The 17,741-nt window shown below is 34.9% G+C and overlaps 2 protein-coding genes across 4 annotated transcripts; one reads left to right on the plus strand and one right to left on the minus strand.

The window, feature by feature from the left end:
- Positions 1–907: 907 nt before the first annotated feature.
- On the minus strand, positions 908–5,110 carry LOC126671815 (uncharacterized). 2 transcript variants are annotated; one of them, XM_050365619.2, is made up of 2 exons: positions 2,320–5,110; positions 908–2,235 (listed from the first exon to the last, which is right to left on the minus strand). In XM_050365619.2, exon 1 carries the CDS (start codon positions 3,644–3,646, stop codon positions 2,540–2,542), a length of 1,107 nt encoding a protein of 368 aa, XP_050221576.1. In that variant the 5' UTR covers positions 3,647–5,110; the 3' UTR covers positions 908–2,235; positions 2,320–2,539. Both variants share the same exon structure in this region, with proteins under 2 accessions (XP_050221576.1, XP_050221578.1).
- Positions 5,111–12,321: 7,211 nt separating this feature from the next.
- Positions 12,322–15,668, plus strand: LOC126671530 (uncharacterized). Of its 2 annotated transcripts, none has more exons than XM_050365307.2 (3): positions 12,322–12,477; positions 12,562–12,690; positions 15,408–15,668. In XM_050365307.2, the coding sequence occupies exons 1-3, from the start codon at positions 12,427–12,429 to the stop codon at positions 15,588–15,590; spliced, it is 363 nt and encodes a 120-aa protein (XP_050221264.1). In that variant the 5' UTR covers positions 12,322–12,426; the 3' UTR covers positions 15,591–15,668. The 2 variants fall into 2 exon arrangements, with proteins under 2 accessions (XP_050221264.1, XP_050221265.1); XM_050365308.2 differs by having other exon boundaries at positions 15,411–15,668.
- The last annotated feature ends 2,073 nt before the right edge of the window (positions 15,669–17,741 follow it).

Consider the following 17,741-nt stretch of genomic DNA (forward strand, 5'->3'; position numbering starts at 1 on the left):
TTAAGTTGTACATTTGTCAATTTTACACTTGTTTCTTCCCCAGTTTACAAAGTTCATATTAGTTATTTATCCCTTGCAATATAAAAATTATTATAAATATATGATTTACTAACATCCGATTAATTTATATTCAATAAATAAATTAGCGGGTTCGATTAGTGATAGTATTTTTTCTTTTTAATTTGAAGTTTTGAGTTCGAGCTTCTAAACATTGAACAACGTTTTATAGATTGAAATTTTTATTATCTTAATAGGTTCTATTCGGTTCACTCCAAATTAATCAAAATAGTAAAAACTATTGAACTTCGGACAGCCCACTGCACCAAATAAATAAATAAAATATGAACTTAATATAGATGAAAAAAAAATGTTTTATTAGGCCCTAGGATGAGCATCTGAACGATTTAATTAAAATTGACAGAATTATCAATAACCAAATTAATTAAACTATATTATATTTTTAACTGAATCGATCAAATTAATTAAATTAACCAAAATAAAATTAACTGAGTTAATCAATATTTTAAAAATATAAAATCAAATTAATTGGATTAGTTGATTAAAGTGGTAAAAATATATAAAAAAATTTATTTTAGTTTACTAAATTTTTAATTTTTAACCATATTTTTTTTATTAATTGTACTGAACCAATTAAATTGATATAATAAAAAAAATTTAACCGAAAAAGATCGGTGAAATTTTCAATGAATTTTTTGCTTATTTCTCCTTAACTCTAATTTTTATTAATGGATAGGTCTCTTTAGCAGGTGTTGGTTTATCGATAAAGTTTAGAGCTAATTACATTAATCGATAAACTATTACTGTATGATAGCAAGAATTAGAGCAGAACTGACAATTTGTTTTTTTGAGAAAACAAATTGTACTTTATTAATTAATGTTTAAAGGAACAAGCTCGTTCACCGGAAAAGGAACATTTTCGTCACTAATACAATCTCGACCAAAAAAGACACCCCATTTAGCGAGGGCGTGGGCAACTTGATTACAAACCCGACTAACATAACGAAAACTAAGCGGACGAACTTCCGGATAAGCTAAGCAATCATCAATAATTAGTTGAGTTTGATCTATTGCACTTGCAGGATTATGCAACATGTGGGACACAGTTTCGCATATTACCTCTGCTCCAGGAACTGTTGCAACCTGATGAAGACCGAATAAAACAGCCTGGGCTTCAGCTGCTTCGAAGTTCACGACACCATGAATGGATTTAACTCCAAAACGCACCACCTGACCAGCGCTATCCCTGCAAACTGCACCTACAACCGCCAAGTTTCTTACTACTGAAATCGAAGCATCAGAGTTTACTTTGATCCCATTTGGAGTAGGGGGCTGCCAAACATTACTGTTACCTCTTCCATCACCATTTTTCTTCTTCTTGCATGGGCTAAGGATCATCTCTTCAATACCATGAAACAGATTATCCACTGTCCTCCTCTTGTTTCCGAAGACAAGATTATTACGATCGTTCCATAACAACCACAAACACATGATGAACACCTGCAGATCTTCAGCTTTGAGAGAATCAAACATAGAACTAACCCACTCAATTAAAGACCCAACTTGGCAACGATCAGCCCTCATATTTAACGGAGAGGATAGCCATAACCTTCTTATCATATCACACTCTTTCAGCGCATGAATATCAGTCTCCTCCTGTAACCCACACCAAGGACTCAAACTCTGGATTAACATGCCCTTCTTCACCAAATTAACATTACAAGGTAGTACACCATGCATCAAACGCCAAAGAAAGTGTTTTACCTTCAGAGGAACCCCTCAGTTCACCATTGACTAGAAACGAGAACGAAACTGATGAAATACACACCATGATGATCTTTATGAAATGATCCGGAAACACCATTTTCCTCATTACTTTCTCAATAAATGACCATTCCACCCTATCGTATGCCTTACTCATATCGAGTTTAAGAGCAATCGACCCCGTTTTGCCTTGGGATCGTTTCGCCATAGAATAAAACATCTCGAAAGCCACCAGCGCATTATCCGTAATCAACCTCCCGGGCACAAACGCACTCTTCATTTCATTAATAACTGTTGTGAGAACAGTTTTGAGCCGATTTGGTATGACTTTGGAGACTAGCTTGTACACCACGGTACATAAGCTTATAGGACGGAGATTATTCATGGATTCAGGGTCTGCCTTCTTCTGGATAAGAGTGACGAATGTGTAATTCATGTTCTCTGGCATAATACCTGTTCGTATGACATTTAACACGCACTTCAGCACATCATAACCAATAATATGCCAATAAGAATTGTAAAAGATAGTCGGCATACCATCCGAGCCAGGGGCTTTTGTCGTACCATTCTGAATGAGAGCAGTTCAGACTTCCTCTTCCCAACTGACTTTGCAGCATCTCAATTTGGTCCCCATTCAGCTGAGAATCAATACCCCGATAACCTCATCTTGATTGTCCGGGTTCGAAGAGCTAAAAAGGTTGTTAAAGTATTCTGTTACAACCATCAGATATCTTCTCCATATCGCCAATTCCCATTCTCATCCCGCAACCTGTGAATATGGTTTTTTTTTCCTCCGATTCGACGCTTTGTGGTGAAATTTTTTAGTATTACGGTCTCCTTCTTTTAGCCAGTCCGCCCGAGAGCGTTGCTTCCAAAGCACTTCCTCCTTAAGTAACAATTGGCCAATTTCGCATTGAAGCTCCCTAACAGCTCTCCCATTTACCTCAAAATTATCGCTGTCTTGAAGGATTTTGAGAGATTCCATCTTATTCTTCGGCTGATATGCCCAGGACTTCAGCTGTACACCACAATAGGCCAGGTTACTCATTAAACCACCGCTCCCACAATTCCCCCATGCTTCAACAACCGCTTCATCAAAACGCCGATGGGTCATCCACATTTTTTCAAACCTAAAAGGCTTAGGCTGTTTGGAAATCACGCCACCCTTGGTACTCAACAAAATAGGGCAATGATCTGACCTGTACTTTGCTAGATGATTCACTTGCCAATTCACATACTTCTCTTGCCACGGATCATTAGCTAGAAATCTGTCTAACCTGGCCTGGACATTCTGCTCCCCGCTTCTCATATTCGACCAAGTAAAACTGCTGCCCACAAAACCGAGATCAGAGATGTCACACTCATCCAACGCTTGTCTAAACATGTCAAGTTCTCGCTGCTCTCTACATCTACCTCCTTCTTTTTCATAGTGAAATACAAACAGGTTAAACTCTCCAAAAACAAGAAGAGGACCATTTTCATTCCCACACAGGCTACGAATCAGATTACACGTCTGATATTTATTTGTAGACTCCGGCCATCCATAAATCCCCATACCCTTCCACTTAAAATCCATAGAGGCATCATTAACAACAAATGCTACATGATTATTTGAATGGTTCGATATTTGAACATCCAAGTTTTTCCTCCAGAAATTTGCTAGCCCACCTTTTCTTCCATCAGAGTCCACAATATAAGAATTAAAATTAACAAAACTTCTTCTAACAAAAGTGAATTCACTAAAAACTAACTTCGTCTCCATTAAGAAGAAAATATCTGGGGAATTAGAATTAATAAGAGATTTGAGCGCTCGTATCGTCCAAGGATTCCCTATACCTTGGAGGTTCCAACATAAGATTTTCATTGCATCCGACGAGACTGCCTTGCAGTCTCCGCCGATATCTCAAATTGATCAAACTGAACCGACAACCCATCTTTAGCTTTCTTTGAGAAAAAGTTATCAGTTCCCAAACCTTCCTGCACTTCGCCAATTAGCCTTTTAGTCGGAGCATTCTTCTCTACTTGGCAGCTGCTTCCTTCTTTCTCTCTTTGACATTTTGTACGAATCCATGAGTGTTTCTTACCATGTTTTGTCTGCTCCATATTCCTCTCTGTCTCATGGTTAATGACTACCAACTTTGTAATCATATTTGTAGAATACATGGCCTGCTCCACATTTACCTCTATAAATCCCTCACTTCTAGCCATATTTTCTTGATTAGTAGGTTGTTCTACCCCTGAGTTCACCCCTTGTACCTGATTCATTACCAAATTTTCAACTTGGGTAACCTCCGCACCTATTTCTTCGTCATCCATGTTAAGATTATGTCGAACTCGTAAGTTACTGTTTAGATCAACAGTAGTTTCACTTGGTGACCCTTTATCTGCATAGAAATTCTGAGTACCCACATCATTCCTGCCACGAATTAGCATCCGCTTTCTTGGAGTTGCCCAGAGTCCTGGACCATATGGCCATTCATCAACACTCGTCTGCTCAGGTTTTTCTTCACAGTCTGCAACCATGTGATCCAAGAGACCACACCAATAATAATAATTCTGAACACGTTCATACTTAAAAGTAATCCAATAGTGTTCTCCAAGGGGGTTAATACTTTTCGTTCCTCTAACTAATGATTTTGATACATCCATCATACCTAACTCTGGCAAAACGGTTCCAGCCTCCATCCTTGTCACAAACTTCGACCACTCTACCCCCTTTAGCCCCTATCTTTGTGATCGCCGCCTTGCCTCTGCAGTTCAACGGCAGATTATAAATTCTCATCCACACTGGGCACATTGAAGTATCATATTATTTGGCTGTAAATTCCCACACAAAGGCTCAAACAGGATTAATTGTTTATCGAAGTGCCACGGAGCGTCAATCATAACCCTTTTCCTATCCACCATCGAATTGAACTCACATATAAACAGGTTTTCCCCGATATCCTGTAACGTAAAACCCTTTGCCAAACGCCATGCACTTGTTAGGGCATTCTTCACATGATTAAGGTTTTATGGTTTTTTTGTTAGCAGTTTGCCAATAAGGCTCATACTGGCCTTTTTATCGACGTCGTCATCAACTACATCCTCCAAATTAATCGCCACACACTCGTTGTCAGTTAAGCGGAGCTATTCGCATCTCTCATCCAACTCACCATCCATAATCACCTTCAAAACCACAACACCACCAGCAGTCTAGGGACCTGATAACCAGTAGAAAGCGGAAGGAATCCAAGCAAAAACTTTAGTCGCGAAGAAAGGCAAACACTAACCATAGATAAGAAACCTAGGGTAGAAGGAAATAGCTCCACAAAAGACGGGAGAAAAAGTCGATTACAGAACTGGTAATTTAATTAGGGATTACTTTATTCATTAGCGAGTTCCTAAATACTCCCTCCATTTTTTTAGTCGTCCATTTAGCCAATTTTATTTGTCTATAAATAGTTATCCATTTAGAGATTTAAGATGATTTTAATCTTTATCTTCCAAATTTACCCATATTTAATAAATGATAGGCTATATTAGTGTTCGCGAGGTTTTTACCGACACTTGAACCTTTGAATTTATAATTAGGTAACTTTAGGTACTGATACTCTAACCGGGGTGATTCTAGATGAGGTAAACAAGATCTGAATGACAGAACCTAAATCCAAGTGATGTAACCTAAATCTGAGTAACGTAACCCAAATTGTGAATGACGTTACTGCCGTTCGATTTAACTAATAATATTAATCTGAAAATCCTAAGATTCAAGCGAGATTAATGTCAATTTTACTCCTAAACTAAGATTTAATCCGGAGATTGAGGATAAAAAGCCTGAAATTTGATTTTTAATTAATGATGAGTTGATAAATAATACAATAAAAAATCTAATATATAGGGAACAAACCCTATGCCAGTATCCTAATCCTAGACAAACTCGAACTCCTAAGAAAGCTATATAAAAGATAAAATAAAAAAAAAATATAGCTCTACTTGGACTAAATCCCTGAATGAGTCCATTTAATCTCATACTCCAAGCCAGTGGCTGCAACACATCCTAAGGTCCACCAATCATCTTCTGGGGCCGGTGCAAACAATTAGTATTTTTTTTGAGAAAAATTGACAAATACCCTACATGCCTACACTTAATTAGAATTTTATTGTTGACCAAAAAAAAGTTGATAACATAATTTTAGAGTTTCCAAATTGCACAAATAGGTTTATGAAATTAGAGGATTACGGTCAACTATAGAAAAGGAAGGAAGTGGTTACAAGAATCCAAATCTCCTACAAAATCTCAAAACATAAATATATAGCATTTAATATTCAAGAATTTTTAATAATCCTTAATTATAGTAACAGTTTATTTAAATTATATACCATATACAACGACAATTGAGAAACAAAAACATAAACTGATAAAATCAGAAAGCAATTGAGAAACAAAAAAAATCCAGCAAAGAAAAAATTCATCAACTCATCATTACAGACGGATAAGTGTTTTTTTGAAAGTTAAACAAAAAAGTTCATCTACTATAGGCTGAAATTATGTATTAAAATTGGCGAATTACGTGTTTACTAGTGATTCGAAACACTGATAATTTGAAACATTAGTGACTCGAAACAACCAAAATAATAATATATCGACTTAAAAATTGGGTTATAATTGGTGAAGTATATGCTCATTTGATAAAAAAAATAGAAGAATACATTGTTCATGCAATTGTATGCATATTTGTTTCTCAAAATGAGGCAATATTCACGATGAAATAAAGTGTTACTGTTAATTTTTTAAAATGTTCACAAAATTTCAATTTTTGTTATAAGTTAACTAGCAGTGTACTAATCGTTAACTAAAGGTTAACTAATGGTAGACGTAAAAAAAATTTATTTAAAATGCACAATTCAGATTTACTAAAAAATTATTAACGATATATTAAAAATAAATTAACTATAAGCTTACCAGTGGTTTACTCAAATTTCACTAACGGTATTCTAAAAATAAAGTTATTTTTTTTAAAATTATAGTTTGTCTAAAATACATAATTCAATTTTACCAACGATTTATTAACCATATATCCAAAAAAAAATTACAAATTTATCAACGGCTAAAACAACGTAGACTAACAGTGTACTAAAACAAGATTATTGGTGTACCATTAGTAAATCATTGGTTAACTAACAACAAGACCATTACAAATTTAAAAATTAATTTCTATTAAATTAGTTGAAAATTGTATTATAAATTCCTCCGCTTTCACCACCACAATGACAATCTTGATTGAGAAATAATTAGCAGGTTTCATAAAGTACATCTTATCCTACATATTAAACAATCAACAAACATAAATACACAATACAAATTCATTTATTTGCAAAAAGCAAAATACTAGTATACTGTCAGTTTACATATAGTTAACCATTGGTAAATTAAATCTAATAAAAAATGCTATTAACATCATAAAATCATTTTAGATAAACCTAACAACAATATATCCTAAAATTAATAGTACACCAGATTAGTTAATTGTCAGTTAACCAATAGTTACTTATTAGTTAATTTTAACTAATAAAAAAAAGGTAATTAATATTATGTATTCATGTTTTAGATAAATCTAACATAAATATAGTTAACTAATAGTTAACTATTAGGAAACACATAATTATCCTCTAATTATTTTCAAGATTATTCAAATATAATTAAGTCAATATTATTACTTGAAATTTAGATTTATGAGGTGGAAAGAATTTGAAACCCGAGAAGTAAGAATAACAACATTCTTATTTAAAAAGAAGAGTGAATTGGCTAGTGAGATTAAAACTTCCAGTTAACCATTTTTCTGGAGGCACAATGAGCTGCGCTCCTCCATGTGGTGCATATACGCTGAGATTAGCTATTACTGATTTGAAATCCTTTGTATTCGACGTTTTTTCATCTCCGACCCCTTTAAAATCTGTCAAAAACGCGCTGTGTTTTCGACAATTTCTCGCAGGCTACAGTGCTTACTCGAAGAAGGAACATCTACGAAATTAACCTTCCTTTTCGTGGCAAAATTCTTTGATTTTTAGACGGATTAATTTTTGTTGGAGATTTTTCCATATGAGTTTGATTGGTGGCATTCCTAATTTTTGCCATTTCAAAACTAATTCAACCTAATTTCAAACTAAAATGGGAAATATTTGGTTAATGAGAGAATTTAAAGAAAGAAGGAGAAAATCTAGGAGAAAAATAGGAGAAAAAGGAGTGTGCTTAATAACTGTAATATCCCAAAATGTTTAATTATCTAATTGGACCACGTGTCCAGTTTTGATTCGCCACAGTGGCAATGTCAGAAGAATTTCTGAAAAGATAAAGTAAATAAGTTTAAAATAGGTCGGTTTCGGGAAATTTATTATGAAGAAATTAAGGTTATATTTCAATTCTAAAGTTAGAATTGAAATTAGAAGGAAAAATATTAAGAAAGGTCCAAAATAAAGTACAGGAACCAAAATGGTAATTTAGCCACTTTGTATCGAAAATGGAAATATTGGATTTTGACGGGAAAGTGTTAATATCGAGCTTTGTATTATTTATCGGATATAAATAATACGTATAAGTCGTAATAAAAGAATTTATCGATTTAGTTATGGACTAAATCGTAGGAAAGAAAAGTTTAAAGGATAAATGATAAGAAACAAAAAGAACAAGGACCAAAGTGAACCTTTAGCCAGAATATATAAAGAAAGAAAATATGAATTGAAGATCAGGGAGAAGGATCGAGAGAGAACGAGAGATATATCGCCGATTACGTCGTTTCGCCGCCGTTTCGCCGTCCGACGTCCGATTCACGTGATTTTCGCGGCAATCTCTTCGAAATTCAATCCTCTACTGATTCCGGGCTTCGTTTCAAGGTAATTATCTTGATATTTTGTGGAAATTCGAATTAAATGGAGGTTTTGGGTTAAATTAAGAATTTATCGATTTAAGCTCGGTTTTAGCGTTTTTGGAAAAACTAAAATACGGGTTTTGTCGGAAACGAAGTGTTTGGTGTGTATGGAAAGTGATAGCACGACGGGAAGCCCGGAAACGACGTTTCCGGGGCTGTGCGTGAGCTGCACTCGGTGTGCGATCGCACACCGAAGTGTGCGAACGCACACTTGCAGTGTGCGGACGCACACTTGAGCAAGTGTGCGAACGCACACTTGTGGTGTGCGAACGCACACTCCCAAGTGTGCGGACGCACACTGAAGTGTGCGAGCGCACATAGTGGGTCCGCAAGGACCTAATTGAACTTTTAGCCCTAATTGAATGGGATTTCAACATTTTGGAATATTAGACCCTAAAAACGATTAAGGACCCCGATAAATTGAAAAGTAAAGTTTTAGCTCGACGTTTTATGTGAGCTATGATAACGAAAAATGTCAAGGATGTTATACGTTTCTCGAATACGAGAAACAGAGTTCGAGATATCGCAACTATGATAAAGGAAGAATGCGATCATAAATAAAGTTAAAAATAAAACTAAATCCTAGAACTTAAAAGTATTATACGTATAGGAATACGAGATTCACGTCTAATGATTAACAATTTATCAGACGTGTCAGCGAGTAGTGGAGTCAGTAGAAGCGGACTAGGGAGGGCATACCATCAGATCGATCTCATCATTACTTGGATAGTGATCACTGTGAGTTGCATTTTACTTTCGTGTATTATGTATAAAGTTACTTTATATAAATATGTATACTGTTTTTACGCATCACATGTTATATGATCTGATTGAATGTTATATGTTTATTTAATTTCTATATACGAGAACTAGTATGCGATCCGAAGAAACTAGCTACCTATTGGGTGTCAATAGGCTGTGTGATCACCAGTATCGAGTCAGTCTAGTGTATTTGCATTTGAGAAATGACTTGACACAGCTGGGAGCTGATGATGATTATGAAATTTACGATTGGGTATATGATTTTGATACGAGTGAGCACTCGGCTACGGTGTAGTCTGGAGTCCCCGTATCTAGTGGCTGGGCCACTAGTGAGTTGGACTCGCAATTGATATTTACGATTGGGTTGAATGATATATGATTATTCGAGAGATGTGTCGCATGCTAGGATATTAGTTTCGTACGGATCAAATTCATGTTTATATATTTTATATTATTGTTTCTTGAAATGCGATGCTATCTTTTTATAATAATACCGTTAGTAAATGCACACTCACTCAATATTTCCCCAAATACTGATCCCTCACTTTGATGTCTTACAGGTGCTTAGCTTGTGGACTTAGATAGAGGCCAATTTTGAAGTCCAGAAGTCAGTTGTATATGTTTAGTATCTGACTTCTGTGAATGCTGCAGTAGTGGTCCCGTGTTGACAGAGTCGTAGCCTAAACAGCAGTACATTTTAAGTCTACATATTACGTGCTGTCTTGTTTATATTTCTGTAGGCTACATGTATTATATGTGGTTCACGGCCCCAGATGCAGGTGTGATGTTTTAAGACACTAACTGATGTATATAGTACCGCGAGGCCAGTTCGTACAGGGTACGGTAACTAGAGCCCGCGAGATTAACAGAACAGTTAGTGTAAATGTTTATATATGTTATATATTTGCTTCTGTTGTGTTACGCTGTTTGTTTATATTATTTGCGAATTTTTTTTTTGTGATTTTAGGCTTGCTACGGGTTCCGGAGCTACCACCCCCGTTCCCTATCGCCGGTTGCGGCTCAATATTTTGGCTCGTGACAATAATAGTGGGTGTTACCAAAATAATGGCTTTGTATTTTATTAATCTCAAAAGTGTATTTGTGTAAAACATAAATTGTTAATTCAAAAAAAAAGTTTCCAACATTAAATTTCTAAATTTAAATTAGTCACAGTATAAATTTATATATTTTAGTTCAAGATAGTATATACGCTAATTTTTTCTTTTATTTTATAATTTAAGACAAAAAATACACTATCTTGGTATATTCAATTTTTTTTAAATGGACAACTAAAAAAATGGAGGAAGTAAATACTAAGACTGTGCGTTGGCAGCCTAGAAGACTGCAACCATGCAGTTTGCAGGAACTTCCTGCTGCCTAGACAACAGGAAATATTTATGGGATTATTTTCCAAATACCTTTTTTGGGTAAAGTATTTACACCATTTTGTTCTATCTTTTCCTCTTATCCTACATTACCTAATAAGCTAACTTATTTACCAAAAATACCCACTATATAAAGAAGTTTTATCTCATTTTATGTTAAAATTTTACATAGCCACCTTTTTTCTCTCTCTCTTCTCTTTCTTTTTCTCTCTTCTTTTCTTCTTCTGTTCTTCTTCTTTTTCATTTGATTTTCAGTTTATCTCCTCCGATTACTTTTCCGTTCGTCTTTCCGATCGCGCTTCCGTTCGTCTACTTCCGATGGATTTCTCGTCGTTTCTGGTCGTTTTTCCGTTCGTCTTTTCCGTTCGCGCTAGTCCGTTCGTCTACTTCCGATGGATTTCTCGTCGTTTCTGGTCGTTTTTCCGTTCGTCTTTCCCGTTCGCGCTAGTCCGTTCGTCTTTTCCGTTCGTGCTATGGATTTCTCGACTCGTTTTTAGATTTGTGTAATTGTTTAGGTTTTTTTTAATGAATTAAATATTTTGTAAATAAATTATTGTAGATATATAATTTTTTGTTTATAGAATTGTTATATTATTCATATAATTATTTATTTTGTCTTCTTTTATTCATAGATTTGTTTATTACTACTGATTTTGTAAAGAAAATATTGATTTATGGTGCATTTGTAATAATTTATAATGTCTTTACGTTTTAGTGTATTTTTGGTGTATTAATGGTGTATTTCTGCCGTTTTTTAGTATGTTTATGGTGCATTTATAGTGTTTATGGTGTATTTGCAGCGTTTATGGTGTATTTGCAGTGTTTATGGTGTATTTGCAGTGTTTCATGGTTAAACCACAAAAAACACTATAAAATGCCATAAATAAACTACTTATACACTACTTATACACTAATTTTACACTATTTAAGCATCATAAAAACACTATATATACACTACTGTTACACTATAAAAAATAAAATAAAAAATTCCAGGAAAAAATCTATAAAAAATAAAAATTAACACTATATATACACTAATCTTACACTATATAAAAAAAAATGCCGGTCGGTTCGGTCGACCGAACCGAAAAAACCGAAAATCGAAATTGAAAATCGATGAAGGTATTTATGAAATTAAAAAAAAAGGTATTTTTCGTAAATAAAAAAAGTCAGAAAAGAAAAATCAAAACTTGTAATGTAAAGTTGTAAATAAAATGCCAAAACATGTATTTTGGAAAATTACCATAATATTTATTCTAGAATAAAATTAAGCTTTAATAACAATACCAAATACACCTGTACAAAAATTAATCATTAATATATTATTTATTTATAAAAATTTTAAAGACTAAAAAATAAAAAAAATAAAAAAATAAATTAATTTTAACTAATCTAACTATTTTTTTTTTAATTTTCGTATTTGTCCAAATAATTTATAAAATTACTTTAAATATAATTATCATTTTGGCCTTTTGTAAAAACAAAATTTCAGGAGTTACAGGGTAAGAAAAATCTGGAAATTTTATGGCTTTCATCGTTTCTGTATTCTGATAGTTTCAGTGCACTGGGACAATAGAAAGAGATAGAAAATGGCAATGGTGGCATCACTCAATCTTGGATCATACAGTTACAAGATTAAGGTTTTTTTCTTTAGGAATTTGGTCCTTGCTATTTTTATTTCTTAATTTTTTTGAAATGGTAGAGTTTTGATATTGTTTTTGCAGAGAGCATCAATGGTTGAAGTATGTTGTAGAAAAAAAGAAAGAGATAGAGAAAATAATCATTTCCACCCTTATAAAGTTATTGAAATCACTCCTCCTCCCAAGAATCTTGGCGTCCGCTGCTTTCCACCCGTAAGTCTTCTTCTTTATTTTCTCAATTCAATTCAGTTCAGTTCATCATTGTTTGTTTATATAGGCTCAAGTTAGTGTTGGTGTCCATTGCATATATATATATATATCATATGGTAGTTTAGATTGGGGAGAAAATGAAATAGGTTGATTAGCTTATGCGCGAAACAATCCATGTATCGAGATGAATGGAATTTGACTGCTTAGTTAAATAGAATCCCTAATGGCCGCCAAAACCATTGAAGCACGGTGTAGATACAATCATGCTTTATTGGATGATGTGGAACCATGTTCGAGATTTATTGCGGGTGGATAGCTCTTAACTGGGCATTTGGATATGATATGTTAAAGACTCGAGAGTAATTGCTGGAGATGGCTTAATAATTTAGGGTGGGAGGGAACTTCCTTATAGTCTTAAAACATGACAACTCACAAGTTTACATTTGTTTACTTGTTTGTTCATCTCAAATCCTTGCTCTCGAGTTTCTTGAATATTGGAGTGTGAAGCCTGCACATTATTTTCATTCTATGTTGCTATTTGATTAGTTGCACATTTGCAATTGCTAATAATGTCTCTTTTAGAGACTCTGTTGGAATTGCTGATTTGAGCTCTCCTTACATTTGCAATGGATTGGAGTTTTTCAAATGAAAGCATGAAAAACACACTTTTAAACCTGTTTTTTAAGAGTCCAAATCTAAGAACTCCATTTATAAGTTTTACTATCAAATAGATGTAAAATCTTTCTTTAACTATTTAAGCGATTTTATAGGGTTTAACCCATTACCAAATGGATACTAGCATTTATGTCTAGTGCTCCTAGTCTGCATTTTTGAACGAATTTGGAGGAAAGAGGTTCAAATTTCTCCTCTTCTAATTCCTAGCTGTGAGTAGTCATTGCTGCACTTGTTACTGCCTGTATTGAGTCACATGATATTCTTGCGAAACTTCACTTGTTAAGTGCAATGATATCATGAATGGTCATGTCATTTTTCACTTTTCAAAATAAGCCAAAGAAAACTTCCCCATTAGGCGTGTGCATTCGGTTCAAACCAAACTGTACTGAACTGAAATCTTGATTTTCTTAAAACTGAATGAATGAAACAATTTTATAGCGATTTAAAATATTTCAATTTGTTTTTTCAGGTTCAGTTTGTATTGAATTTTTAGTTTACCTTCAAAACCAAACTGAACTGAAAACCCGTATTTTTTATAATATCGTACCAAACGAACTGATTTGTGTTCGGTTCGGTTATTCAGTTTGGTTCACACTCCTAATCCCAACTTTAGGCAATCAATCATAGGCAACGCAACGAGCCAAAACAGAAATGTACATAGTGAAAATTTTGTAGAAGGAAAGTGAGTCCGAACTTATTTAGCAACAGGACAGGCACTATGAAATGATTGATTGCCAATATACACAAGGACAAGCTAAGTCAATTATGCAAAGACAAGGGCTTATCTTTGCTGGAAAATCCTTCCACTCCAGCCTGCATGTGCAAACATTGTTGGAAAGTGTCGTTTTTCTTCACTTAGAGGCTTCAACCATTTCCGTATCCGTAGGTCCATTCTACTGCTCAAATTGCTGTTATCGGGTAGCTTTAAGAAAGTTCCCTATAATGCCCTCGTAATTGCACTAGGAAGGGAAAGGTAAGGTCTGGCCCTTGATGAGAGAATTTAACTGAATTTTGAATGATGTATAATTTAACTGTGTATAAAGTAACTGTTGGAAAAGAAAATGGAGGCTGCCATCTAGACATGGATCAAGTTGATACTAATTATAGGAAAGAGGAAGAAAAAGGATTAAGTTGCATATCCTTTTCTTTGTCCAAGGTTCCACAGCTTGGATACCCATAATTGACTTGTGTTGCCATCGATGTCGCATAATTGACTTGTGTTACCATCGATGTCGCATAATTGACTTGTGTTACCATCTATGTCGCATGGAAACGGGAACGCTGAGACAGGAAACTATACAACAATTTTTTTTACATGAATATGTTATAAATTAGAGTTTCGAAGTTTGAGAAGTATTTTCAGAAACGGAAACAAAATGTTGAAATATAGGAGTCGTTAAGTTTTCATGCAACATAGGTTTTTGTAACCGAAGACATCACAAGTTGTTGAATTAGAGAGGCAAAAATTCACATAACATCATTGTATGCCGATCATTTTAAAAGTCAGAAGATGTGGGGTTTTCCAATTATTAATGATATGTTGATTGTGAGCACATAATTTCTAAATTGAAATGATTTCTTGCAAGAAAACAGTGATGGTCTCCATGCTAAGAGCCAGAGCTAATTCTGCTTTCTGTATAATGAGTTGTAAATGTGTCATATGTTTCATGGTTTTGGATTAGAAAATGAAATATATATCTTTTCTATATTAAAGTTCATGTACATCATCACAGACAAAAGCTTGGATACAACATCTGTCATCTGTCTTTGTGTGTTAGTCCGTTGATTCATTTAAACGGATATGTAGCCCCAGGGATATCTTGCTCGGAAACTTCTACGTTCTTCCAATATTTTGAGTTCCTTAAAACACTTGTAAAACGCCAAAACTTTAAATTTATAATATATTTTTATAAAGAATATCATCCTGCTTACAGTTTTTCCGTTTTGGAATTTTCCATTTTCGTGCTAGATAGGCTCAGTGTAACTTGTAACAATTGCATTATTAGCATTTAGTTTCTCTCATATATGTAGATTTCCTTGTGTAGCAGAACTTACAATGTGGGGAAAGTGTAAGTATTGAAGGGCAAGCATACACCATCTCAGCTGTAACGCATCGGTATCAGCTTTGGAAGGGAAAGTACGAAGCTAGTGAGAAGAGGCTAGATGTTTTATCCACAGGAAGATACATCTTGAACTTGTATTTAGAAAACTTGCTTGAACAATCTTGACATTAATATCTCCCAGTTTGCAGATTATTATGTATTATTGATTGATCATTATATTTAAGATATTCTGCATTTTGATTATTGGAGAAGAGAGCAACAAAATTGGCTCGGAATATATGTAAAATAAGTGAGTTAATCTCGCTTGTGAGTTACTTGAAATTTCAGCTAGATAAAACTAACATGATCTTGAATTTTTGAAACTCTTATAGTAATTGAGTCAATCTTACACTTAGTAGTAGTCAGATTTGAAAACTCACAGGTAAGCTCGGTTATGCATTGAGAAAATGATAAAACTATATAGAAAGAGGAAGAAAATAACAAAAATGGTAAATTTGTTGAAATATTACATGAGCACTTCAATAAACTGAAACTTTACATTTAATACCTTCCCAATGAGGATGCAACACATGACACAAAACAAATTAAAAAAAAGATCAAAAACGCGTCAGACATGCGCGTCGAAACCGTGCGCCACTCACGCGTCAGTTTGTCAAACTATTCAAACATGTATCATTTATGTATCTGTTATGTATCGGATATGTATTAAGGACATATATGATTATTATTTTTTCATATTTCTAAAACAAAAATAAACAAATAAATAAATATATTATTAATATGTATTATTTATGTGTCTGTAAAGTGTATGTATAATTTATTTTGAATTAAAAGATTTATGTATCACGTGCTTTAATTAAAATTCGCGCATCAAATAATATCAATAACATTTTATGTTATTATGCACTATAAATTAAAGCATGAAAATAGTAAGTTACAGATCTTCTATCAAACATGCACATTGATTATTGCCCATCACATATTCCTAAAAAGAACAGATAAATGACCATAAATGTAAAAGCATAGCTTTTTGAGACAATGGAACAAAACTTCTATTGAAATTCAAATTTTCTATACATCTCTCTCCGAAAAACACCGTGTGAATGCACATAAATTGCCATAGGAACTAAAGATCGTTCCATCCAAAGCCAAACTACACGAGCTAGGTTAAGCGAAGCAAGGGCACGACTCTTCATTGAGTCATCCAGTCCCCTACCAATGAGGAGGCAATACCAAGTCTATAAAAGACAATCTCAGGAAAATGAAAAATGGGGTCGATTTATGCAAATTTGGACGTCCCGAGCAGGCCAGAAGCCTCCACAAGCAGGATACACCTCAAGAACCATGGGCTACAAACCTCTACAACCTGGAACAGGCACTATGCCACTACTATCCTCAGACGGAAATATGGATAGCAGGGGGCATTGAAACCTTCATCGCATGTTTCAAGCCTCATACTCAACTTAGGTGATATGCCTCTACCGTCCTACGAAGGACATCCGGAGAACAGGAGGCATAAGAGCCCTCAGAGCAGACTCTGAAGTCTCTATACTATCAGAAACGCCCAGAATAAGAACCATGCCTTCAGTACCCAAAGATGAAATCCGGATAATAGGGGCCATCAGAACCCTCAGGCAACAAGCCTCCACTCCCAGAGATACACAGAATAGGCGACATGTCTCCTCCAGAGATATAAATCTAGATAGTAGGGGATTCAAAGTCCTTCATTACCAGAAAATAGAGGAGCATAAGACTTACTCAGCCAGACAGCAGAGAAGCAGAAGATCTTCACAATCCAGAAAACTAGGGACTTAAGGTCCCCATCCCTCCAGAAACCACAGGCGCCAGTCTTACATCACCCAAAAACTGGTACTTAAGGCCCCCATCCCGAAACCACAGGCGCTAGCCTTACATCAATCAGAAATTAGGGTTTTAAGGTCCCCATCCCTCCAAAAACCAGGCTCCAAGCTTCCATCTACTCTAGAATTATGATAGGCGCCAGCCTCACAACAATCAGAACTATGGGGCATCAGTTCTCCGACAACCAAAAATGAGGGGGCATCAGGCCTTCACTAGCCAGAAAATAGGGGGCATCAAGTCTCCAACAGCCAGAGAACAGGGCGCATTAGGCCTTTGACAGTCAGAGAACAAAGGGCATCAAGTCTCCGACAGCTAGAGAACAATGGGCATCAGGTATCCGACAACCAGAAACGAAGGGAGCATCAGATCTCCACCATCCAAAAACCAGAAGCGGAAAAGACAAAAGTTCCCACCAAATCAATACCAAAATAACAAAAATCCAACTACAGACGTTGG

This window comes from Mercurialis annua, linkage group LG3 (genome assembly GCF_937616625.2).
Source record: "Mercurialis annua linkage group LG3, ddMerAnnu1.2, whole genome shotgun sequence".
NCBI classification, from domain to species: domain Eukaryota; kingdom Viridiplantae; phylum Streptophyta; class Magnoliopsida; order Malpighiales; family Euphorbiaceae; genus Mercurialis; species Mercurialis annua.